Source organism: Accipiter gentilis, chromosome 20, assembly GCF_929443795.1.
Source record: "Accipiter gentilis chromosome 20, bAccGen1.1, whole genome shotgun sequence".
Taxonomy (NCBI): Eukaryota; Metazoa; Chordata; class Aves; order Accipitriformes; family Accipitridae; genus Astur; species Astur gentilis.
In genome coordinates this window covers 3,746,570-3,772,354 of record NC_064899.1, presented here as the reverse complement: position 1 = coordinate 3,772,354, position 25,785 = coordinate 3,746,570, and the positions used below count along the sequence as shown (strand labels likewise).

General features: G+C 39.7%; 1 protein-coding gene across 4 annotated transcripts in view; it reads right to left on the bottom strand.

The window, feature by feature from the left end:
- The window catches only part of TRIO (trio Rho guanine nucleotide exchange factor), a 255,442-nt gene that overhangs the window by 146,881 nt on the left and 82,776 nt on the right, over window positions 1-25,785 (bottom strand). For all 4 annotated transcript variants that reach the window (XM_049823888.1, XM_049823887.1, XM_049823885.1 and 1 more), the window contains exons 4-9: window positions 25,574-25,766; window positions 24,404-24,916; window positions 21,189-21,311; window positions 9,287-9,478; window positions 5,784-5,915; window positions 1,475-1,705 (exon numbers count right to left, since the gene is read on the bottom strand). In XM_049823888.1, coding sequence (XP_049679845.1) covers window positions 1,475-1,705; window positions 5,784-5,915; window positions 9,287-9,478; window positions 21,189-21,311; window positions 24,404-24,916; window positions 25,574-25,766 — 1,384 coding nt within the window. The remainder of the gene's footprint in view (window positions 1-1,474; window positions 1,706-5,783; window positions 5,916-9,286; window positions 9,479-21,188; window positions 21,312-24,403; window positions 24,917-25,573; window positions 25,767-25,785) is intronic.

Genomic DNA, 25,785 nt, shown 5'->3' with positions numbered 1-25,785 from the left:
CTACTCATGCACGTGCACGCACTACTCATGCAACTACCAGCACTGGACCCTCCTGACTAGCTACTATTGATGTAGTAATCTTGATGAAGAGCGTCTAGGATTTATACAATGGCACAATAGTGTTTTCGGTTTGGTTCTTTATGCCCTTCCTGACCATTCATGACATTGACTCTGCTTTCTTTTACTTTTTTTGTCAGGCAAACATTTTTCATGCCTTTCCGCACGGTTTGTCACATGTGAGTGTTGAGAAGTTGGGTAACTGCCTGTCTTTCAATATATGCCTCTTTTTACATCAAAGATTAAATAATGAAGTTCTAATAATTTTACACTTGATTTACTGCTTAAGTTTTTTTAAGTCATTTTCTTCAGCTTACATGAAGAGATAGGCACTGCATATAGAAGAAAGTTGAGCTAACAAGATTGCTCACTCTGCCCATCATCTGCCTGAATTAAGTATCTTTTTCATTACTTTAAATAATGGAAACCAGGTTATTTCATTCTCAGCTGCTCACACCCAGCATCTTCTTGGAACAGGTAAGTACAAGAAATTTGGCTTAAAGTGCAACTAATTTGGAAGAAACAAGATTAGTTTAACCAGAATGTATGACTGACTGTCTAAAAACCCCACTCGGAAGTTCCTTATCTGTGAACACCTTTTACACTGAAATGAAAGAACATGATCGCAAATACTGGCCATCTTTGCCTTTTTACGAAGATGAGCTATTAAGAATAAATTACTAATATCTCTGTCAATTGCAGCCTAAGGCAAACATTTTCTGTTTACTAAAAATCTATCAACAAAGGAATCTGGGACAAGCTTTGCCTTTTTAAGCTAAAACCATCTTGGAGATATAAATGCCTATACTTAAATACTAACTTTTACAGATATCATCATAATAGTAAAAATATGGCAGCTAATAACCTTTAATTCAAGACCAGCGTCACTGTCAGAAAGTAATCTTATCTGTAATTTTTATACCCCTTTGGTATACTACTCTCCGGTTTTAAAGAAACCCGATTAAGTCAATTAAGTATCACAGAGGATTTGAAACTAAATATTTGTTATAGAGTAACGCTGTTAATATTTTGCATGTTACTCCTACAAGTTTGACACTTGGAGTCCAGAGTGTTACTTAGAATGTCAATGTCAGCCTCCAGAACAAGCTCACAAGAGCTGTCTATAGCAAGAATTTTTTTCATCCTATCTGACTTAAAGCAAACAATAAAATTAATTTTAAAAAAAGAAAAAACTGAAGTTGAGCTAACTTACAAATATCATTTCTACCTGTAACAGCTAATAACCACTGATAACACACAGAACTTGGAATCAGTCAGTAAATCCCATGCAACTACTCAATTGTTGAATGAAAGAACACAGGGGATTGCAATCAAAATCCACCTGTCAATGCAACCAGCTTCAAGTCACAGGCTGACAGAGTACAAAGGCATTTAGACAACATGAAATAAAACCTACCTGTTGAACATCCTGTTGAAAAACACACAGCTGAAGCCTCTGGTGCAAGCGGACCTTTCGATGCTGCCAAATATTTTCCAGTTGGCGCTGGTGGTGCAGTACTTCATGGATCACATCCAGAACATGATGAACTGCTTTTGAGTAGTTGGCAGAAGCGGTGAGGGAATCGGAACTCCCAGGAGTCAAAGGTCTCTGAAGTTTATCAAGCAATGACTTTCCATCTTGGCTCACCTGACCACCAGAAAGGACGAAGAATTACTCGCCTTGCCAAAAGCTTGTCAGACCATTATTTCATTCCCCACTTTAAATGTCTTTAAGGACTCGGGGAGCAGTGATGAAGTTTTTTTTTTTATTCTTTGCATGATAACATGTTGCTGTTATAGAAGAAAAAAAAATACTGTATATTCTCCCTCTATGTAAGATAATTTTAAGAAGTAGCACTCTTCTACATAACAGCCTGTCTTTCAATTTTTCAATTATCTTAAGAGTGCTTTTCCATTAAAGTGTTTGGGGTTTTTTTATATTTTGTTTTAACAGGTCAAGTCTAACTTAGAATAAATATTTTTCAGCTCTTTCTCTAGTCCGCAAAGCACCTAAAATTAAGCATTTGCTCAGAATTACCCTTCCAGGAGCATCTCTCTCTTTATTTGCTGTAAAGGTGAACAGGGAGGTTACTTTCTATAGGTGAATATTAATTGGATTAATACATTTAGACCAACAGATATAAACTTAGGACATGATTTGATCTGACACAATTTATTACTGTTAAATTATTACTGTTACTGGTAAGCCAAAGGCAAACTGCTGTTACGGCAAACTTAAACCTGATTGAATCACTTAAAACCTTTCCATGAAGCACAGAAAGATACTCTTTCCCAAAATGTGCTTAAACTACTGATGCTGACAAGAAACATTAGTCATTTCTAATTGTCATCTTCTCCAATTCAAACCACAGCAAAAATATTCAGATTTACCTTGCATGCTAATTAAAAAGCAATAATCCCATCTTATCTGGTCACTGGTAACATTTAGCATTTGCCAAGGCTGTTGAAAGCACTTTTCGTTGGCGTTTAACTATTCTGTCACTTTTAGCACAAAGCTCAGAACTGTTACAATTCAGTATCATACCGCTATCTGTAAAGAACTTTTCTAATAGCTCATCTAACAGGCAGGAAAAATTAATCTGGAACCACAAGACCGGAGTGTAAACAATAGTCTGAATCCATCAAATCAACACCACGACAGAAACAGAAAATTTGTCAAGACCTTCCCTCAGTGGCTCTTTTCAACAATTTTCACTACATCTGGGCACATTTTAAATTTGTTATTCAGTAGTCAAACAGATCTGAATGAAAATTCTTTACTAATACTTAGTTTACAAGTGAGTCTATTTCTCAGTTCCAATTTAAGCTTTTTCATTTTAGTAACAAGTATCAACACAGAGAGTTGGAAAAGTACTTGGAAAAGTAACTCTTATAAAGTCAAGTCAGGCAGAAAAAGAGTATAGTCCATAGCAGTTATTATAATGATGACTTTTTTCATTTCTGTATCCAAAGCAATTATCCAATACAAGTCTTTCAAATATTTCAAAATAATGGACTGAAATTATCTATCCAGAGTCCATGATATTTAAGGAAAAAAGATAATTAATTGTGACAGTCCCTTGATCTGATTAGTTTATTAGCTTTACAAGCAAATGATCGTGCACATTTCCTTTTTGGAGTTAACACAGTAAACTTTTCTTCCTTCCCAGTGCATGACTACCTTAAGATTTCAGTGAGATATATAACTTCATTTATATATATAATTTCATTTACGGCACAGCTATTGGATTTTCAAGCACACCAGTTATCTAAGCTTGTAAGCTAGTAAGTTACTTTTCTAGTAATATACAGTAATTATCCGCAGTAAAATCAGACTGTCTAGTCTTAAAAGCATTTACTCTCTTAAAATTACTGTCTTCTACTTTGCAACCAAGTCATGTTGTCAAGACATTGTAATCTAAAATGAATGACAAAGTGGTGTAATTTCCACAGTGTTCCTCTCTCTCTCTTCCCCCACTGTTCATTCATCACAAAATGAAAGGAGCTCCGTGCTGTAACAGAAATGGAGTCATACATCTAATAATGATAAGCAATAATTCTGTAATATCTTTACACAGAAAGACAACTCCATCAATCTTCAAAAAGGAATGCATGTTTAAATAAGGCAAAATAAAACCTTCTGTCCAGAGGAGGAACATGACTTGTACATACACATACAACTGTTACTTCTGCACCAATTCTGGTTGCTAAAAACAAAGCTATTGCTTTACCAGATGGGGAAAAGTAATGACCTGAAATCAGAAGAAAGGCATGTAGTGTTGGGTTGGAATTTTTTGAGCAGTACCAATGAAGATTTTGTTAAAATGTCTAGCTATCACAAAATCAACAGCTACAGCTTTGAAATCCTAAATAAAATTTTCAAGGTATTTGCCAGAGCAATCCTATAATCTACCCATCTAATTTATTTTCATTATGCATCACCAGGAAGCAAACAGTATTTAACATGGTAATCCACAGTACTTATTTACACTTAACAGCATGCTCTAATCCAGTCACATCCCCGATGAAAAAAAACCCACAAAAAAACCAATCCAAACCAAACAAAACCAAATTAAAGCATCCCACTATCTTAACCTCAACACTTTATAATCATTGTTCTAGAGAGCATGAGCCTTCTTATTCCTTGCTGCACTCTCATGGACCAGGCACCCCAATTGCCTCTCTTCCCATAAATCTACTACAAGCGTGCTATGTCTCTGTCCCTTGTTTTACAAAGGGATCCTCTCAATGACGAGAGGTTATAATGAGGAAAAGAAACCTTCCTACAAACCATGCTCTCAAGAATGAGTTAAAACAGATATGTGTAGTAAGACCACAACTTTTATCATCAAAGGTGTGCTTCAGTATGTCATTAGATCAGCTGACATAGCAAGGTGGCATATATCAGGAAGGTATATATGGAGCTATCAGTGTGTATTTTGCACAAAAGAACAACTCATGTGAACTCTGGACATCTGACTCATGGTAATAAAGTTTATGCAGGCCCTGGGATGGCAGGTATTCAGAAAATCCAGTTTTGATATACTAACAATAGGACTGATCATCAGCATTAATCTTGCCCTCCTTTTCTGCTAAATAAAATGTGAGCAGACTTAGGATTCAGTTGCCCGTAATAGAGCTGGTTCATCAGAAAGTAGTTTTATCTTTAATGTAATGTATAAGTCACCGCCATTAATTCAATCCCACACGACCTCCTTTTAAAAGAAGGTGCAAGCTGTGGCCTAACCTATCCACTGATCATTGTTTACCATAATTTAATCAAATGCATAATTTTATGCAACTTTCATGAGAACAGAAACTGCTGTATTTAATCCAGAATAACACCAGTCCAACTTAAGACCAAAAATAGTTTTACCCTGTGATGACAACAACCCTGGAAAAAGAAAGCAAGAAAAGCTCAACAGGAAATACAGAAAGTAAGTGTTAGCTGATAGCGAAGTCAATATCCATTTGATTTCTCATTTCAGCTAGCTAAAGCACATGAGAGAACTCAAAATTTGAAGAAAAACAATAGACACTTTAGTCATCGCTTTCTAGGCCACCTTCAAAATAAGCATTTTTTCTTAAGTTGTAAATACAACTATTAGAAAGACTGAGAGATACTATTACTTCATTGTGTGCAGAATCCAAGATTAGAGCAGCAGCACAGCATACACTAATCTTACGAATGCTGACTACATAGGCACGCTAGCTTATTTAAGTGTCTTTGAGGTTGGCAGAACTGAGTATATTACCTTCTGGCTTGTCAAGTGACATCCTTTGATGGTTAAGCCTTTTTTTGTGAGGCAATTTCAGAGGTGGATTTTCAAAACACACTTAAAGCAATCTATGCCAACAGAATACTTTCCCAAAGAATACCCAGATAGCTTCCCTTCAAGTAAGTGTTTCGATAGTATCATACTGCTATTAAAAAGGTAGTAATATGCAAATGTAAATTAAAACATGCTTGGTACACTGCATGGGGTTTTTGTACCACACACGGTTCCATCTTGCCTTTTAAATTTCTTTCAGAAGATTAAAGAGAAGACATAACACTTAACTTTTGAACAACAGTAGCAAAGCCCAGTATACTAAATTAAAAAATAAGCCTGGCACTGGAGTTTCCAACTAGTGCACTATGCAACAAGTGATACCAGTTCATGATCCAAACAATATTACACCATTTTATCAAGTCAGCAACCTAAGGAAACAAGCAAGACCCTTACCTCAGAGTAAGCCAAGGTAATATGCTCATATATGCCTTGATGATGATGGATAGCATCTTCTAAATCTTGCAGTTCTGAGGGAAGCTCCACCTCACCGCAGGCTTTACACCATGAGTCCACATTGCTCATGTACTGCAACAGAGAAAAAACATTCGGCTTGATTTTGGGTTCTATCGATAAATACACACACGTTGGTAATATACAAAAGGACCGGCATCTGTGTGATGGCCACTGAAAAGACTTTTTTTAAGGGAAAAACGTTTAATGTATTTCTCTGTGAACCAACCAAACTGAAGCTTGTATCAGAATAGAAACAAATATTCAAGTCTGACTATACTTGTGCTTTTAGTTATATGGAACTCTCCAAGCCGTTCACAGACAGGCAGGCTTAGCTGTATGTTGGCAGCCTTCAGAACCAGTTAAATTGCTGGCAATACTTACGCTTCAAGTTTACTCTTGCTCCTTTTCTTGACTTTACAGCTAAGAAAAAGTTTACTTCACCCTGCACCTACCATTTCAGATGCATGAAAGCCAATTAAGGTCTTGTCTACTCAAAGAGGTAAAACATGCTACTACTTTCAAGTCCAGACCCTCAGCTTTTACCGATGAACTCCCTGTGCAGATACTCATGGTATCATGAGGTATCACCTCACCTTTTTTAGATCTTCAGAGAAAACCAAGTTACTTTGCACGTGTGTACACACATACACACGAAGAATTAATGGTGAACTGTTCACTGAAACACTCCATAGTTGTCTTTTGCTGGAAAGAGACCATCAAGGAGGCAAAGTAGTGTTAGAACACAGCAAATTCACACCTCAGTCCCCAAGCACTAACTTCTACACACAGAGAAGCACTAAATCCATTTGGTAAGCTCCTACAGCAGCAACCATGTAAGGGATTTACAACTTAAGCGGGGGTCTCTTAGGACTAACACTGAACTTTGAGCGCACAGCTATGTCAGCATAGCTGCTCCAGTCAAGCCTTTCAGGGGAAATTGAGGATACAACAACAGAATCTCTTCTGCAGACAATTTAAGTTATCTCTGAAGCTTAAGCTGTCTTGACAGACAGGAAACTGCCATCATAGCTGTATGCACAGCAGAAGTTGCATCAACTTATTTTTGACAGCTAGGGGGCATGAATTTTATACCCTTGTTGTGCTAGGAAAGGAAAGAGGAAAAAAGAATCTGTTTTTCTAGGAGTTTTCATAGCTGTTAAACTCAGTACAGCCAAGCACTTGTGGTACCTGTAAACTAAATTTGTCCTCTATTCATGTCAAGTTCAAGCCTCAAAAGTTTTACGAGACCAAGCCATTTCTCTCATTGTAAGTATCTTAATCCCCGGAGCACAAGTAGTGTTTTGAGGGAAAAGTAATCCACAGACCATTTCTGGTACTCCATCATTGTTTGAAAGCTGGGAGGAAGGGAGGTAGAGTACTTAACTCTAAGATACTTATTTAATTCTCATTTCATCAAGGGGCAATTTTAAAAATCTCTAACGTTAAGCAGTGAATATTAAAAGAAGCTCCACGTGGGACCACAGAGCTCCACACCTCTTGCACCAGTCCGCAGGCACTGATAGCTGGGTGCAGTCTTCACTGTGTCTGACAGCAGGCAGCGACACTTACCTGTCACTTGCAAGGGAACATGTACATTCAAGAAAGTTATGTTATTTCTTTTAGCTGCATACTTTTTAATCATCTTTTTATGTAGGTCAAGCACTGCCATTCTCTAAAGGGGTCATTCTTCTCATTCCAAACCCTCTTTCCTTGAGCTCACTCTCCACTGCTAATGAAACAGCTAATATATCACAGCCAGGTATCTTACAAAGCAACTAGGACAATCCATCACAGTTAATCATAAAATGAAAACCGCAGAAGGAGCAATTAAAAAGTAAATTAATCCCAGCAGATGCTGCACTATTTTTTCTCATTCTTCTCTCTCCTCCTGTTTACACTTACATTTAGTGCTGAAGAAGGTAACGCCAACCCCTACCACAGTTGCCCAGCACACACACACAAAATTTACTCCCCTGACTTCTGATGAACATCATTTTCTTATGAAAAAGGACAACATTTGAGGCAGGATATACATATTTGTTCATGCTTCACCATCTCTCTCCTACATGTATGGCTGACAGTGCTTAAACGTAAAGCTGAATAACCCAAGCAATTATAAAAGCATCAATACTAATAAGGTACCACACTGTGTCTATCAAATGCTTCAAGCTGGTTGGTGACTTTTATACCAGAAAACAATTCCTTTGGCTCCTTTTTATGTGGCTTTTCTGTAAAACCTGCTAAAAATACTTATTATAGTAGTATCAGTTTATATACTTTACCTTTGTCTAGGGACAGTTCAACCAATGTCACCACTAACGTAATGAAAAGCAATGTGTATTTGCATCTTAATATGGTCACATTTCTAATTTCTGGACATTTATGAAGTTGAATATCTGTGTAGTAGAAATCAGAAAAAAAATAAAGCGTGCTTCCTCCCTCTATTTCTGCAGTTATCAACTCCCAAGTGGTTCCTTCATTTATTCCAAATTAAAGTTATATCAGACATGAGACCTTTCTTGGATCCAATTTAGCAAGGCAAATGGAAAGAAAAGTATCTACAGCAGCCAGACAGCACACCAGAGCTTCAGTCAGCCGTAACCACCCAGGAACCTCTGCTCTCCAAATTCACCAGAGATGTACAGAGCAGTCAGTCTATAATATCAATGGGTGACTCAACAGCACACACACCCCAACTCCTTCAGAACTGAATTCCCTTGAGGGAAAAACATGCTTTCACCATCAAGACTATTAACTTGGGGATATTTATTCCCATTTCCCCTACATATACCTCTTCTCTGGCAGTTATAAATGGTTAATGACTTAATTAAAATAATTGGTATAGGCCTACAGCTAAAAATTTTTTTTAATATAGGAGGAATCTCTTATGGGATACTAAGTAAACATCTCCCACCACAGTTTCAGATTCAGAAGACAGTTAATTAACTTCTCAACTTTCAGGCCAGTTCAACTTAGTTTTCTATAAGCAATTACTATGCATTAAATCTTGACTTCCAAGGACTGATTGGGGTGAAGTGGTGAGGACAACAGAACAAGTGATGATTTCTGGATGTAGGAAAGGCATTATATTGATACTGACTATACTAAAATTTTTCCTTTCTTTATTTCTTTCTTTCAACTTAAAAGCTTTATATGGTTAAGCATTTATGTCCACATCATTTTGATTCATATAGCTAACTTGGCTAAGTTTTGTCTTGCATTGATATGGTCAAGGCATTCTGTAGAGAATATAAGGGCAGTGGGCTGTCCTGAGGAGAACAAGCTTTTGTTTGACTATCAGCTGAAATAGGCAGAAATTAATGCTCTGGCTTTCCGGCTGACCTTTTCAATCAGTCTTGTACTTCTGTCTGAATCAAAAGCAAAGAGTACAACTCACCATTCCAGCATGGAAACTTTTGTTGGCACCATCCCCATTCACTAACCTGTTCAGCTTTCTGGTGGAAGATGGAGGACATATCCAGTAATGTGCTACGTTCATCCAAGGCTGCAGCAAACGCCTTCCATTCTTGCTCCAACTGACTAGCAATCTGTTTTATTTGCTGTGAAGCATAATGGCCAGACTCAACCAGGCGATTTGCTACTGACATGATGCGGTTTATGTTTACATACACATTCTATGGAGAAGAAGGAAGGAAAAATTAGTGGAAGTTAGCAGACCACTTAAATACAAAGGCGTATTTCTATAAAATTCTTCTTTATTACAGTACTCCTTAATAGACTGGGTTTATTTGCCAAGTTTGTGTATGCTGAACTTCAGAATCTAGGTGTATAACGTAACAGCCTATCTCCATCATTGACAAGGCAGAAGGACAACTTGAAATGACCAGAGAGTCTCAAGCTAACGTTAACGGTCAGCTTAAAAAAGGTCATATTATACAAAGACCCATTATTACGATGAAGAGGAAAAGCTAATCATATTTTGCAACAGCCTCAATAAGAATCTTTACAGACGTTCAAGTCAACAAGACATTCATACCCACCCAATACAGGAAAATCGAAGTATAATTAGTAAGCACTTTATCTATCCATGGTATGCATGTGTGCAACATCACTCTACAAATCCTTACATCGACTTCTGAAAGTCTATTTTTTAAGTAAGAAAACACAGAACTCTGAGTTTGAAGGAGTTCAACAGTAGTAGATTTTATTTCCCTGCCACTATATTGCCTCAGAGCTAGCACTGAAGACTAGACAAATAACATCAAAGATCTGAAAGATTCTCTAACATACTGGCATTACTCACTGATGGCTCTTAGTCGCTCTAATTTTCAATCAAGAGTTTCTGATTCCTGCAAAGCCAGAAACAAGAACAACTTCACCACCAAAAGGTTTCCAAGTAGCTCTTCCAGAGCTACATCTATATAATGCTGTGTTTACACTTCTTTCAATTGGACTGTCTCTCATACATCTAGAATGAAGTTTTTAAAATCACAGGATTATTGAGATTGGAGATCATCTAGTCTAACTCCCCTGCTCAAAGTGGGTTGAATCACAGCAGGTTGCTCAGGGTCATGTCCAGTGGGGTTTTGAGAATCTCTCAGGATGGAGAGACGACAAACTCTGAGCAACCTGTTCCAGTGTTTCCTATGTTTAAACGGAATTTCTTGTATTTCAGCTTGTGCCCATTACCTCTTGTTCTGTTACTGGATACCATGGAGAAAAGTCTGGTTCTGTCTTCTTCACTCCCTCCCATGCCTCCATCTTATGTATAATTTTACATATGTAAAATCCCTCCTAAACATTCCTTTATCCAGGGTAACCAATCCCAGCGCTCTCAGCCTCTCCTTCTACAACACAGGCATGCCATACAGGTACTTCAGAGAAGAAATTGGTCATGGTGACTTCCCAGAAAGGGAATGAGAGCTTTCCACATAATGCTGTCCTGTAGGCACATCCTAACTCGTGTGGGTACTCTTAGAGCAACTCCAGTTCAGCCTTGTTTTGTTGATTACAGCATCCCTTTTGTTCACAGCAGACCCTTTGCTTGCTAGTCCAGTCCACCACATCTCACTCGATTGTTGGTCCTTTTCTCCCTCTCCCATCACTCTTACGATAAAGCCCTTCTTACCAGGTTGTCCAGCCTCCTGGCAAAGATACTTTTGCCCCACTTAGTCAAACACAAATCCTTGATCCTCAGAGAGAGGGTCCCATGGTTGTAGAAACCAAAACCCTGTTGCCAACGTAGAATCATAGAATGGTTTAGGTTGGAAGGGACCTTAAAGATCATCTACTTCCAATGCCCCTTCCATGGGCAAGGACACCTTCCACCAGACCAGGTTGCTCCGAGCCCCATCCAACCTGGCCTTGAGCACTGCCAGGGATGGGGCAGCCACAGCCTCTCTGGGCAACCTGGGCCAGGGCCTCACCACCCTCACAGTAAAGAATTTCCTCCTTACATCTGATCTAAATCTACCCTCTTTCAGTTTAAAACTGCTACCCCTCATCCTATCACTACACTCCCTGTTAAAGAGTCCCTCCCCAACTTTCCTGTAGTCCCCCTTTAGGTACTGGCAGGCTGCTACAAGGTCTCCCTGGAGCCTTCTCTTCTTCAGGCTGAACAGCCCCAACTCTCTGAGCCTGTCTTCATAGGAGAGCTGCTCCAGCCCTCTGATCATCTTGGTGGGCCTCCTCTGGACCCACTCAACAGGTCCACGTCCTTCTTATGTTGGGGGCCCCAGAACTGAACGCAGTACTGCATGTGGGATCTCACGAGAGCGGAGCAGAGGGGCAAAATCCCCTCCCTCAACCTGCTGCCCATGCTGCTTTTGATGCAGCCCAGGATATGGTTGGCTTTCTGGGCTGTAAGCAAACATTGCCAGATCACATCGAGCTTCTCATCAACCAACACCCCCAAGTCCTTCTCCGCAGGGCTGCTCTCAATCCACTCATCGCCCAGCCTGTATTTGTGCTTGGGATTGCCTCAAACCATGTGCAGGACCTTGCACTCGGCCTTGTTGAACTTCACGAGGTTCGCGCGGGCCCACCTCTGAAGCCTGTCAAGGTTCCTCTGGGTGGCATCCCTTCCCTCCAGCATGTCGACTACGCCACACACCTTGCTGTCTTCAGCAAACTTGTCGACCTGCAGGATCCATCTACCCTCTCACCAGCAGGATTGAGAAGAAAACCACCTGGGCTCTGATGCCCGTGACCATTGCCTCTGGACCCATGTAGTCACACTTGAGACTTTTGAGGTCACCCCTGGCAGTACTGCTGGTGCTCACATGGAAGAGCAGCAGGGGACAAGCTTTGGAACTCTTTCCACAATGTCCCAAATGCGAGCCCCCAACAAGCAGCAAACTTCCACAGAGAATGAGTCAGGGAGGCAGATGGGGGTCTCTGTTCCCTGCAGAAGGGAGTCTCTCATTACTATCACTCGCCTCCTTCTTTTGGTGCTCCCGTGTGGCTGACATGGAACAGATGCATTATTTGACAGCTCCCAGCTCCTCATCAGGCGTGAGGTCAGTGAACCTATTCTGTAGCTGCAAATCCTCAGGTGGAGCAGAAACTTTCTTCCAGTGCCAGAAGCCTTTACCTTGGAACCTTCATCATCATGGGAGTCTCCACTTCCCAGACAGGCACAGAGTGCCTAACAGTACAGTTGGTAGTTCAGGCTTTTGAAGCTGCAGTATTGGAAAAGATCTGGTCAATCTCTTTCTCCTTATCTCTGAGGCTGTTCAGACTGCTGACCTCCTCCTGCAGCTCCTTTACCTGGCGACACAGATCCTTAATAAGTGCACACCTCCTGTGGGCAAGGAAACCCATCTCTGCTGCCTCAGCCTTGGCAAGAAGTCACAGACATTACCTGCAGCCCTGGACCTACAGAGCTGTGTCCTTCTGGAGCTCCCTCTGGGTCAAGGCCTCTGATGTTACAGAGATAGTTGGTCCAGCAGTAGCTGGGGACTGTGCCCTGCGGTGCATCACCACCATTGCTGAGGACTTGGATGCTGTTCTGAGCAGAGTTGCTGGCCCTTTCTCCATGAACTGCAGCACAAACTGCTCTGTCTGTTGGCTACTTCTGTTAACTGCACTTGTTCTTGCCTATATCCTAAAAATGTACATGTGGGGCCAAACTGGAAAACACTACCACAGAGAACAGTTGGGAAGAGAACAACAAACACCATTACCATCTCAACATTCTGCAGCAAAATATCTTTCCCTCTTGTCCACGCAGTGCTTTCTGGAATGCCAACACACAGAAAATGACATGGAGCAGTTAGCTACCCGTCAGCAGCAGCGTTGCCACCTTCCCCGATCAACGATTGAGGAATTTTGTCCAGCGAGCCAGGGGGACAGAACTGACTGCAACAAGCCTCAAGAAAAGGCCACAGATCAACAAGTGACAGAAGAACAAAACCTGAAATTGCTAGAAAACTGTATGGTTGTATTACTGTTGAGAGATGTGATGGGCAGCCTGTGCCATGACTACACCCCTACCAGTAAGAGAGGTCAGGGGAGAACGCTGGCACACAGACTCCCAACGTCGCACAGACGCTGAGCATCTGAGGTGGAACCATTACCTGTTGGCCTCGAGCCACTGTGCAGAGCCTGACACTGACTGGCTGGAGCAAGTGTTGCAGTTCCTGCAGGCTTCACTACGCTGACTCATCTGAGCAGTAGTGGGCACAGGTCTCCATTAATTGTAACGGTATGCACCTATGCAAGCAGGAGCATACCTGACACAGCCTACACCTCACCACTTCATAAATTGAGCACAGCAGTGTCATGTTGGCTGTTTTTTTCCTTCCTGCACAATACTACCTTTTCATTTTTTAGGTTATCCTACACATCTACGCTCTCCTCTTAAGCACAGCCAAAGAACTGGAAGAGAACAAAACTGCTATTTCCAACAAATTTTAAAAGACTGGAGAGCATTTAGGCCTATTAAAGTGTATGTAGCATAAATAAGAGACTGCTAAATGAATCCAGAAAGCCATTACATGTTTTTTACAGTGGTATGAAAAAAACAAGTTCCAAAAGAGAAAAGAATAAAGGCTGTATTAGAGTGCTATTTGAACTGTTTGTGTGTCATAATAAAGGAATTTTGGAAATTCTGGAATGCCAATTAGATATGAAGGACAGGGCACCATAAATGTGAAGTTAAACAAAACTGAGCTGTGGTTAAAATGCATTCATTTTCCCATGGCAATCTGGCTTCACAAGTGTGGAAGAATACCCCCTGTAGCAGTATGAATATGAATTAAGATGCTGACAGTTGAACACTTTCCAAGCTATGTATACCACATTCCTTTCCTCAAACAAAAAAAATCTTGTAATCTCAACCTTTTTTTTCCTCCACTATCATATCCCTCACCAAGCAATACGTCTCCTAAAGCTTCAAGTTTCAATATTTGACAATGCAATGAACCCAAAGAGACAGTTTAGTTAAGTAGGAAAAGAAACTCAAATAGCAACTTGCTACAATTGGACTGTCTTTAACTGATCCTTGAAGGATAACAAATTTTGTTCAATTTTCTAAAAGGACAGGTAGGTCCACTGTTGTTGTTTAATGACAAATGCATATTTTGAGCACTGCTTGAGAAGCACTGTTCCAAATAAGCCGATGCTCATTCCCCAGGGACTGACATCTTATTTGCTGCATGGATTTACATCCTGGTTTTAGATAAAGAAGCAACAGCTATAAGGTAATAACTGTTAAGGACTTATTCAGCCATCTCATTTACATCACGTGAATCTGCATGAAACATCTGCAGCTTCTAAATGTGTTTCAACTAAGAAGGCTGAAGTGATACTGCATTTCTTTCATTGTGCTACACATGATTATTGTAACAAAACTAAAAGGGGAACAATTCAAGTCAATGCATTACAGTACATATAGTAAGTACATGAATGTACTTAGTACGCTTATTTTCTCTCACAATGCCCTTTAGCCAGAAGCTGAAAAGACACCTTACAGTATCTGGGAAGCTCCTCATTGCAGAATTAATCCCTAACGGGTGCATACCTATAAAAAAAAGCATTGCTCAGCAAGGCAACACAGATTAGTAGCTTAACACAAACTGTAGTGCACTGTGTCATTCTTTGGTGTGTGCCTGAAAGGCAAGTACATAGGGGAAAATATAGGTGACAGCCTGCGAGCTTAACTGAACTTCTATCACACTCAATACAAAATAAAGCTGGCAGATGCCCCGAAGGTTCTGTTTTATTTCCTGATTTTCCCAGATGCATTTAGAAAATGTTTGTTTAGCTCTAAGATTTCAAATAGTAGTTTTCTGACACAGGGACTATTAAGCATTCAGTGTTAAAAACCACCACCTCAATGACATGGTCCATAAGCATCATAAACTGGCACCTCTATGTAAACTGTACTGAGTTTGAACTATTCGTTTGTGGTGGAAATATTTTAGCAATGGAATTCCCAAATCGTCTGCCACTTCACACACACAAATGGCCAGCAAGACAAGGTGTAGCATTAGCGCATGAAATAACACCTGCTTTAATTATTTAAATGTTTTCTAACATCTCTTCTATTCTCACTCTTGCAGCAACAGTAAAACTCTCAGTTTGGGAATCCAGACGTCAAAGATGAGGGCTGCAGAACAGCTAAAGGTATCAGCTGACCTCTTCCCTTGAAAAAAAAAATAAATTCAGCAACATCCAGACTACAATTAAGGAAAATGTTTAACCTGTTCTTCAACTACAAGGATCCTCAAAATATTCTCACGTAACTTCTTAAGCATAGCTATCAGCACTGGAACGACTGAAATATAATTCCACTCCAACCTTCTTCAAAATTATTATCTTTCTCTCCTATATTTTTCACGGTGGACCTAGGGAATGTTACTGCAAGGCTATATAGGCCAACACCAACATCACCTTCTTTCCTCTCTTACTTTTAACTTATCTTCACTTTCTCATAGTAAATGCCCATGCCTTCAACCTCTCCTTACAGGCACGTCATTTTCATCTGGATGTTCCCCATTACAACATTAAGCATGGGGTTCTAAATTGGACCTAGTTCTCTAGTAGGACCAACTGAATCAGAGCAATTTCTTTACAAATCTTAAGTTCAGCAACCCCAATAAGTATCAAGAGTGGAATAAGATCTGCTTCTTTGCAGCAACACTACAGTCTATTCCTTTAGTTCACAATCCATTGACATGAACATACTTGTTGCTGTATTAACAACTCACCAGCTGATTGCTTTTTAAAATCTGTTTATTTGCTTCTTCCTTCTTCGGAGTTGCACATCTAGCCTGTTCTATTTCATCTTGTTGACTTTGGAGTGCTCCTCAGAAGCTGGAAATAGCCTGAACTCATTTTGCCTTTTCAGTCTCTTCTCAGGTTGGTGACATCCAGACATTGCATCTAAGCATTAACTGCTCTGGCACCAGAAAGATCTCCTTACGGACGTGCACTCAAAAAACATCCTCCCAGTCTGACCAGGATCCACAGCTGTGCATTCTCTGAACTTCAAGAACATCACAAATCCATGGTTTGCTTAAACTACAGTTATTCAAAACTACCCAAAACTTGACTGAATACATTTTACCTACTCTACTGCCCCATGCCTATTTCAAGTCTTTACCTTGTCTATTAGGAATGTTAGATTGGTTGGACAGTTGATGTAATTTACCATTTAACTTTTATTTATTTATTTTTACTGAAAGCCCTATCTGAGCAATCTATTAGCTTAGAAAAAAAACAAACCCAGCTCAAAACCACCAACAACAAACAACCCCACCAGCATCCGCACACCAGACATGTCCCCCCCCAAGACAGAAGAGTTAGCTTACTACTGTTCACCATTCTGCACAGTTTTCTGTGAAAAATCTGCATTTCAAAGCAATCTGAGAAAGAATGCACAATTCACAACCTGTGGTCTTGTTCTCATATGCTGAAGACTCAGAGGACCCGGGGCAGTCTAGAATTCACAAGATGCTTAAGTCTGTCTCAACTGACAACTCTGTATGGTTACAAAAATATATATTTAAAATAAAAAGAATCTCAAGAGTGAAATACATCAGTAGTACAAAGGAAGAGGAAAAAGTTACACTAGCTGTCAGCTAAGCTTATTTTACCTCACCTGACCTTCTTAATGTTTTCATTTGCACCAGTCCCTGTGGCTGGATTTGAGCAAGCCAAGTCAAGTAATTTATCTTCGTAACTTTTAACTCTGTAAACCCAGTGAAACCCAACTCAAGCATTGTGTTCAGACTTTTATTTTAACCTCCCAAAACTCTCACCAGTGCTCATCTGGCACTTTTTTGGGGGATGACATTCATTACTTGATTATTACCCTTGATAAAGTCGTTTAGTATATGCAAACAGCCTGTTCTGAGAACATTAATCAACTTAGCAATATGCTTATAATTGACACGGGACTTTTTGGAATATGGTTAATAAACAAAGCTTCTACTGACGGTCCTATCAGCCTTGAGACAAGAAGTAGTCATAGCATGCCCTTTAATAGTAGGCAGCGTCAGCTTTCTCTGAAGACAGTTTAACTTTGCCTACATCCCTTTCCAATCATTTTGACCCTCTCCAGTGCAGCGAGGGGAACAGTTAAGCTGTAATGAAAGCAAGGCCATTTGGTCTAGCAAAAGAGTAGAAGAAAATATTCAAATAAGTAACATCATCTTCCTCACCCATATGTCACATGACTGCTTTTGCTTCCCCTGTGTCCCAGCAGGCGCATGGAAAATGGCAGGAGAAAGAGCGGACAGACACAGAATCAGTCACCCCCACTCTTGAATGCAAGACTGACTAATCATATAATCACGTGCACTTTGTTTTTGCAGTTCAAAAACTTGACAGATAATTTTTGTACTTGCAACTCCTATGATGCTTTACTGGCAAGTTTCTCCCTTAAAAGGTACTAAAAACTTGTTTTGAGAAGTGAAGCATTGGTTTAGTCACCCAAAGAGGAACTTCAAGTTGAAACTGAGTATTGCTTAACTCAAATAAATCTCAGGACTTGACAACAGCAATTTACTGGTGCTGAAAACAGGCCTTTTAAATTGTACTGAAAATCCATCCTCATCTTTAGAGAGGAGAATCATTGTGAGTTTATTTTTCCCCACAGTTCAGGAACATGTGATCTACTTCTCCTATGAAAACACAGACTTGACATTTACCAGTGCCCAGCCTCTTGAATTCAGTAATAGCAGGTCACATAACTACAGCTTCACATGTGAACTATCTTTCAGACAGCAGCCTTTTTAGCCACATCAACCTGCTTGTTAAGCAAAGGTAACCAAACGTATGTCCATCCTCAATGCGCATTACTGCACCTATCGAGCTTTTCTCTGGGGCAGTTTCATTGCAATGAGAACCAGTCTGTGTTGAGCTTAAGGCTTTCATGAACTTATTCCTGTTACCTTGAAGTGTCACCACATGAGCCTATCACGTACTGAATACATAAGATTCCTAGACATATCGCTTGCTAATGAAACTGTTGAAAGTACAGTTAAAGCTCCTCTCCCAATGTATTCTTCACCTTTTTGTTTTACAACATTTGATTTAAACTTCTACCTACTTCGTGCTGTAATACTGAAAATCAGATTCTAAAAATGGCCAAAAGCCATTACAAGGAAAAAAAAGAAGTATTCAGCAAATCTTCTTTGTCCTTTGATGTAACCAACTCCTGTTCATAACAGGAACTAAGTAGCTTTCACAATGGTTTACATCCAGGTGGCTCATTTCAGACTGGAAGACCAGATTAAAATCTTGGCATCTCACCCAAAGGCCGTCGCTCCTTCTCACCCGAGTTTGGCATAAGCAGCTGCAGAAGTTGCCCTCCTGCACCTCTTGGAAAGCCAAGCTGCTACTTGGGAAGGAAGGGGAGATGGGAGAGTCGGCTATTGAGACAGGGTAGCACCTGCTGTGAAGGGAGCATGTGCCCTGTGGCAACCACAATGCATTGGGAAAAGCAGCTGCAACATCAATTATCAGGGTTAAGCTGTGAGCAAGTGCAAGGGGTTGCATTTAGCTGCTTGGGCAGCATTTATCCTTTGAACAGCCCTTCCCCACCTAAAGTGAGCCTAAGGAAACTGCCTGGAAAGCAAGATCTATTAGGGTCCAATTAGGGCCACAAGGAAAAAGCCTTCAAAATCTCCTGCATATAATAAACTACACATAGTTGCCACTCTTCTTTCCTCTACCCCATCCGATTCGTTAAATTTGCATGGCTGTAGATGGGTTAAACGTTAAATTCCATCTCTAGTGTTACAGCATTCATATAAGAGGTCTTAAATCAACTGATCACTGAAGAGTTACACTGACAGGAACAGTGAACGAATAGTAGCTTGTTAAGCACAGAGTGAATGTGAAGAGTGGTCAGGGAGAAACTGAACATGCTTGCAGAAGTTAAGATTGCCCAACATTTTTCCAGTTAAAAGCTAATGAAAAATAAGGCCTGCCAAAATTCAATCAGTTCATGTCATTTTTTAATGTCACATTCAGTTTAATCCTTCCCCCTAATCTACATGTAAAGCTTTTGCCACTTAACCAGATAAAACCCAGAAAATCTGAACACTGCTTAAATCAAAACCAGGGACTGATTGTTTTGAATTTGTACTTTCCTATTCTGTGCCAAGAAACGCTTTGGGGGGGGGGTTGAGCTATGCTACAGAAACACATCAAAAAACTGCAGCTTGTTTTTCCCCTTTTGAATATTTGGACTGTTTGATTTGCCCCAAATTTAAGCTGCTCCTTAATCATTGTATGGGCTAAGAAAAAGTCCTCTAATTAATACATTTGACTACTACAGGCAAAACAGAAATTCACAGCAACAGACTAACAGCAAAAACTGAGCAGGAGGGATTATGCTACATTGCTCAAGTGCTTCCTACTGTTGATAGCATCTGAACAATATGGAAGTGGGAGGGCGGGGGGGGGGGGGGGGGGGGGGGGGGGGGGGGGGGGGAAGGAAGTCATCCAATTTGAAGAAACAAGGACAACAGTGACTAATACCAGGACAGGCTGACAGAAGAAATTAACCTTTAGAGTACAAGCCCAAGAATTGCCTGAAAGGCCATCCAAAATAACTAAGTTCCAAAAGTCATCTCATGTCAATGACACCTACTGTCCTTCTGTGAGTTTCTTCCTGCTTTACTTCATACACAGAGCAATGAGAAACAACAACGAGGTACTCCATAAAGGAGCAATTCCCCGTGTCCGTGGAGTGAACCTATACCTTCCAAACCTAATGGTCAAAGTTGCATGCATATATGTTACATAACTGAATTACAAGGTTCCCCAGCATTTGCTTTACTCTTTTTAAAAAGTTCATATTGATTTTTTCTTTCAACTTTTGCAAACATAGCGGAGTTGCAAAAGAAGAAAATGCACCTTCTCTACTTGTGTCTGCTATTGCCTTAACTCTAGCTATACCATACACAACAGCTGCCTTACTAGTCCTTCTGTTATTTCAGCAAGATGCATAAGCTAGGTAAGTTTACTTTGCTGCTCTCCCTTTGCACAATTAGTAGTCCTGTCCTACAAAAACACCCTCTTGCAAGAGTTGATTGTTTCGACCATACTTTAATTCAACTCCCATCCTTGGGCTGCCAAGGATGTTAATTTATAACAAGACTGGTAGTGTTCTTCCTTCACTGAGCTGACAGCCAGGGACTGGAGGTAGGCCCAGACTCCCAAAGTTATTTAAACATCCCCAATCCTCCTACTGAAAAGGACCTAAAATGTACTTGGGAGTTTCGTCCTCATGTTCAAACAGGAATTCACGAAACTGAAAATAAGCAGCTTTCACTCATTGCCAGTCAAAAATCCAAATTTTTAATTGCAGCCTACTGATAGCTCATCCTAAGACGGTATTTGACCGGAAAAAAAAAGTTTGTTTCAGCTCCATTCTACTGTGCCAGAAATGAGAAGTGTGTCTTCTTAAAAATGTGGAAAATTATTACACCAGGCTCAGCTGTTGATCACTACTACTCAGAACTTTTTGTCTGAATTGCAATCTATTCAGGAGATCCAGAGAGCTGTTTCTTTCCATACGGAGTGCTAAATTCCATATTGCACAAGATACTCTGAAATTTCCTACAAAACTCAAAGCAGTACTCAAATAAACATCCCAGGTTCAAGAAGTTTGGACACTTATATTTGAAAAGTGCTGAAGTTGTGCTGAATACTGCCTTTTGTCAAAATAATTTTGTTCCTTGATCACAGTAGTCCTGTACTTGGCTACCCTTTATTTTCCTCCTTTGTGTTTTATAATTTCACTACTCAAATACGAATTTGCACTACTTGTAACAGAAGGAATGATTTATGTGTATGATTGACGAATTCTACCTTAACATAGAGCAAACAGACAATGAGTCAGTGCAGTGAAGTGGGGCCTGTTCTTACCATACAGTTCATGGCGAAGTGATTGTGCTGTGTCTGAAGCTCCATCGCGTGGGGGTGACTGGTTCCAATCTCTGTGTAGCTGTTCAGAAACAGACCTTTGTTGTGTGTGATCCAGTCAAACATCTACAAGAAAATATTAAGGAAAAAAAATATCACTAATTTGTTATGGCAGAAATCATAGACAAGTAATGTGAGAAATCTGTGAACACCGAAGACAGAGTCTAAGGCCATAAAAATTAACACTGATGCTCTTTCTGTTGTAAGTTACCATACATTTTAAACAAATCATTGCTGAAATCTGACTTTTGGGACCAAGCAGCTGAGGCTGTTAAATCTTTACTATAGGTGTTTATCTCAACAAGCTACAGTAAAGTCATAATCATAAAGTCATAAACTTCATTACTACAAAGAAGTCATAGTAAACAAACAGGCTTGGAGCACAGCCCTGAGTTACCAAGCTTATACGTTCTCTAGTGTCAGCATTTCATGGTGTCAGCAGCTTAGTAATTTAGAATGAAAATGGCAACTCAAGGAAATTAAATATAAATTCATTCTTGCTGATCAAGTACTTTAAGCAGCAAGTTTAATATTTCGAGTTCATAAGTTAACAGCAGATTTGAAAACAACTTTTCTATTGCTAAACAAATTTTAAAAAACTATACTTAAGCACAGAGTTACACATTACCTTCTTCCAGACAAGTTTAAGGATAGTCTTTAAACATTTTTAAAAAAAAAGTTATTTTAATATTCAAACAAATTTTAGGAAAGACCTTATCTGACAATGACCATCAATGGAGGTACATAGGTATGTTAATAGCGGCAATGGATGACAAAGTTTCCAAAGACCAAGCAACAACGCAAAAGGCTAAGTTTAACACCACCACCATGCCTGCAATGGTCTTGAAATCTTTGCTATATCTCAGCTCAAAAGACCCACCTACTCTTTAGATAAGCTGAAAAAGTTTGTTCAGAAAAAAATGGTAGCAATGAGCAGTAAGTACTCATTTAAAGATCTTTTAAAATATGCTGGCTAACAGAGCACTGTTATCAAATCAAATATTCCACCCAGGTACATGAAAAATCAAATTTTAAGTAGACCACAATATAAGGACTGTAAACCAAAAAAAAAAAAGTTTTAAGAGCTTAGACAACTGAGACAGCTAATCACATACTCCTGAAATTTTCAGCTTCTTGCCTAGACCACAGTGAAGATGTGTTAGAACATTATTCAAAATAGACACTGGTCCTGCTCATGACCACCTTTCTCTAGGTAGTCTGACTTTGCTGCCTTCAGATACCTACAGGGCAATTCCAATCAGAATCCCTCCCACCTCACCCCTTTTTTGCCTTCTCTTCTTCTGAACCAGCCCAAGTTTCTTGTGCAAAGAGCTGTGCAAGTCCTCCAAAATGAACATGTTTATTTGTCCCCATCCAATACCCTTTATTTTTCCAATGAAGACCCAGCCGTTTCCCACACCTAAATAAACCACATACACATACACTGATAAAGGAGCCCTGAGCTATGAAATCTAATCTGACACAAGCAGTGAAATAAGACGTGTAAGTAGAATAAGGCAAGGGCCTTAATCCAAAAGTGAGTTGGGATACTACACAAACCTTCTTTTTAATCTTTTTCTACTGGTTGATGAGAGAATGAAGTCCCAGGTATGCTAGCTGCTGTCAAACCCATTTTGACGTGCCTAACATCTCCCTCTATTTTGAAAGAGAGATGCATTAATTTACTATACACTTATTCTTGGAATCAGGAACCTAGAAAACACAGGCAGAAGCTTATGCAACCACATGGCAGGACAGAGATCAATCCCACAGGCTCAATTATTTCACAAGGAGCTTCTTAAAGCCCAAGTTACGTAGGCAACTTTTAGATGAGTAAATGAAGAACATCTCTTTCAAGACCACATGAGCACCATAAAAATGTATTTTGTTCATGCTGTAATAAAGAATAATTAATGCTGTAATTAAGTGGCTGAAAGGTTACTAAAAAGCATTTTGGGCCTGAAAGGGCAATACTAATACTAGACCAACAGCTTGTTGTTTTCCAGATAATTTTGTAACTCTAAATTCACTTGACCAGATTTTTTTCAACTCTTTACATGCCCCTACTATTTTCAGCTATACCCATTCAGTAAACACTTACTTTAAATGGTACTTCTAAAAAATGATTTCTTTTTTAAACACAGCAGAAAACATTAAGAGTAAAAAAAAGTCCCTGACCTGAAATGATGAGGGTAAGGGAAAGTACAGGCGAAGAAAACAGAAGAAGGAGGAGGAAGAGAAGTATTATATATGTTTGCTCTGCTTGTACTCTTCCCTATGCATCTGCTTATGACCACTGCTGGAGGGCAGGATACTGGTTTAACACAGACCTTTGGTCTCATCCAGTTCAGCCATTCTTAGATAAAATATTTTAAGAAATTTGACAAAGACCATACTTACCACTTGACTGCATAGTCTAGTTACTTCTCCTGGAGGAAAAACTCCCCATCCTTCCTTAAAGCTATTTGTTCCACAGTAACAAGTTAATAATAAGTGACTGCAAAACGATTCTATATGAAAGTAGATCTGATTTCAGCTCAACTAAAAGTGCACTGCCTGCCATATTTCCTCTTCAAATTCCATAACAATGAAGGGCTTTCTCATTTGAATGGACTGGTTAGCCTGAAACATTCTGAGATCACTCAGTCCCCTGTTAATGACATATGCACTGTCAAAAGAGATACATCAGTTTTTAGCCTGGGACTTTAAACCCTGCATCAATGAAGCAGCTCCCCATGTCAGCCTCTTCAGAGTTTGTCGACTGCCTGTCACTCAGATCCCAAGGGTTGTTCAAAAGGAGACCGATGCAGTCCTTAGTCATCTGTATTTATAAAGTATATAGCATTCATCTTCACTTGATGCATGCAAAAGCATCTGTCTGGAACAAAAACTTATCAAAATAAAAGCTTTATAGTCACTACCGCTTAAAATTTTCTTTGGTAAGAGCTACCTACGTACTTTACAGCTTTGAATTACTACCCCATCCCCTTTACTCCAGAAGATTTAAGAGTCACTCTCAATCAAAATATCCTTCATTTCTCAGTAAAAGGCTAGTGATTAACTCTAAGGACTAAAATTACTATTTGCAGTTTTTCTTGGTACTTCTTTCAAGTCCGTCAAGCAGTGCCCATTTATACTCCCCTCCCCCAATCCCTTACCTTTTCAGCATCCTGCTCAAACAGCCTGAGCTGAAAACATTGGTCCAATTTCAATTTCCGCACATGCCACATCTGATGCAGATGCTGCCGTGTTGAGTGCAGCCTGTCCAGCATGGTGGATACTTTGGGTAAAAGGTTCTGTAAGTCTGCATTCCCTGACCCAGAGTTCTTTTTGGGAAAGCTATCACTGCTCTGTATCCGCTGGAGCAGCTTTTGTCCTTCCACATCAAGGTCCTCGATAGGGGCCTTAATGACTTTCTTTTTTAATTGTGAATGCTCCTCTATCATATTGCGAGCACCTTCCAGGTCCTGAGGCATTTCCTTTTTTGACAATATATCTTGCAGTTCCTCCAGTCTGGACAGCATATGGGTTGCATTGCTAATGTAGTCCTCAAAGGCAACTCTGATTTCTATCCACTCCTCATGGTTGTACTCCAAACAGCCATCAAATTCTGGCGTTAGCTGAGAGGGATCAACTACTTTGGTAAGGCCTTCCAGAGACACCATATTTGTCTAAAAAATAAAAATGAAAATTAAAAAAAATGCTGTTACTGAAATGAATTTGAAATTTTCTTTCAAGTTTTTGTTTTTCTCTTTGTAAGAGTTGATCATTTTGCCCATGAAGTCCACATGACTTAACTTTACTCATACACTTCTTTTCAAATATCAATTCTGGTCAGCCTCCTGTCTTGCAGGTATTTTCCCAAATGAGAGAAATATTTTATTTCTTTCTTACCTCACTACACTTCAGGAGAAAACAGCAACCACTCTTTCAACTACCATTTTGATTTAAGTTTTGACTTCGTGTACTGTAAAGCAGCAGGAGAATAACAGCAAGGTTCAGTTAGCTGCTTTCTTCTGGATGCTGGCAATATCACAATTACCACGATGCAGACCAAGACAACAAACAGATGAGACCTAACATTTTTACCATTAGCAGTAAAACCCTAATTCCATCTTTCTAACTTTCAGAGAAAGAATATAAATGATAACATGCACAACTACCTAGCCTAAGGACACTAAGAAAACCACATTCCCTCTAGCACCACTGGCCTAATGTACCCATCCTCTCGTCTAGAACATAATTCATCTGAGAGTTTTCAAGATGCTGATCAGTAGTGAGAACACTTAAAACCATGAAATAAATTTGTATACCATACGGGAAATTACCTCAAACTCGAACTTAGAGCTGCCAAAGTTAGTCCTCTGTTTCTGCCAGAAATTGTCTGGCTTGATTATCAGTGCAACGTGAATACAACATGGAAAGGATTCCTGTAAAATCTTCAGCAGAGGCTTTATGGAGTCCCATTTTGACCCACGCATATCTACAATGACAGTGAATCCTCGTTTACATACTTCCTCACTGCAGAAGAAAGAAGAAA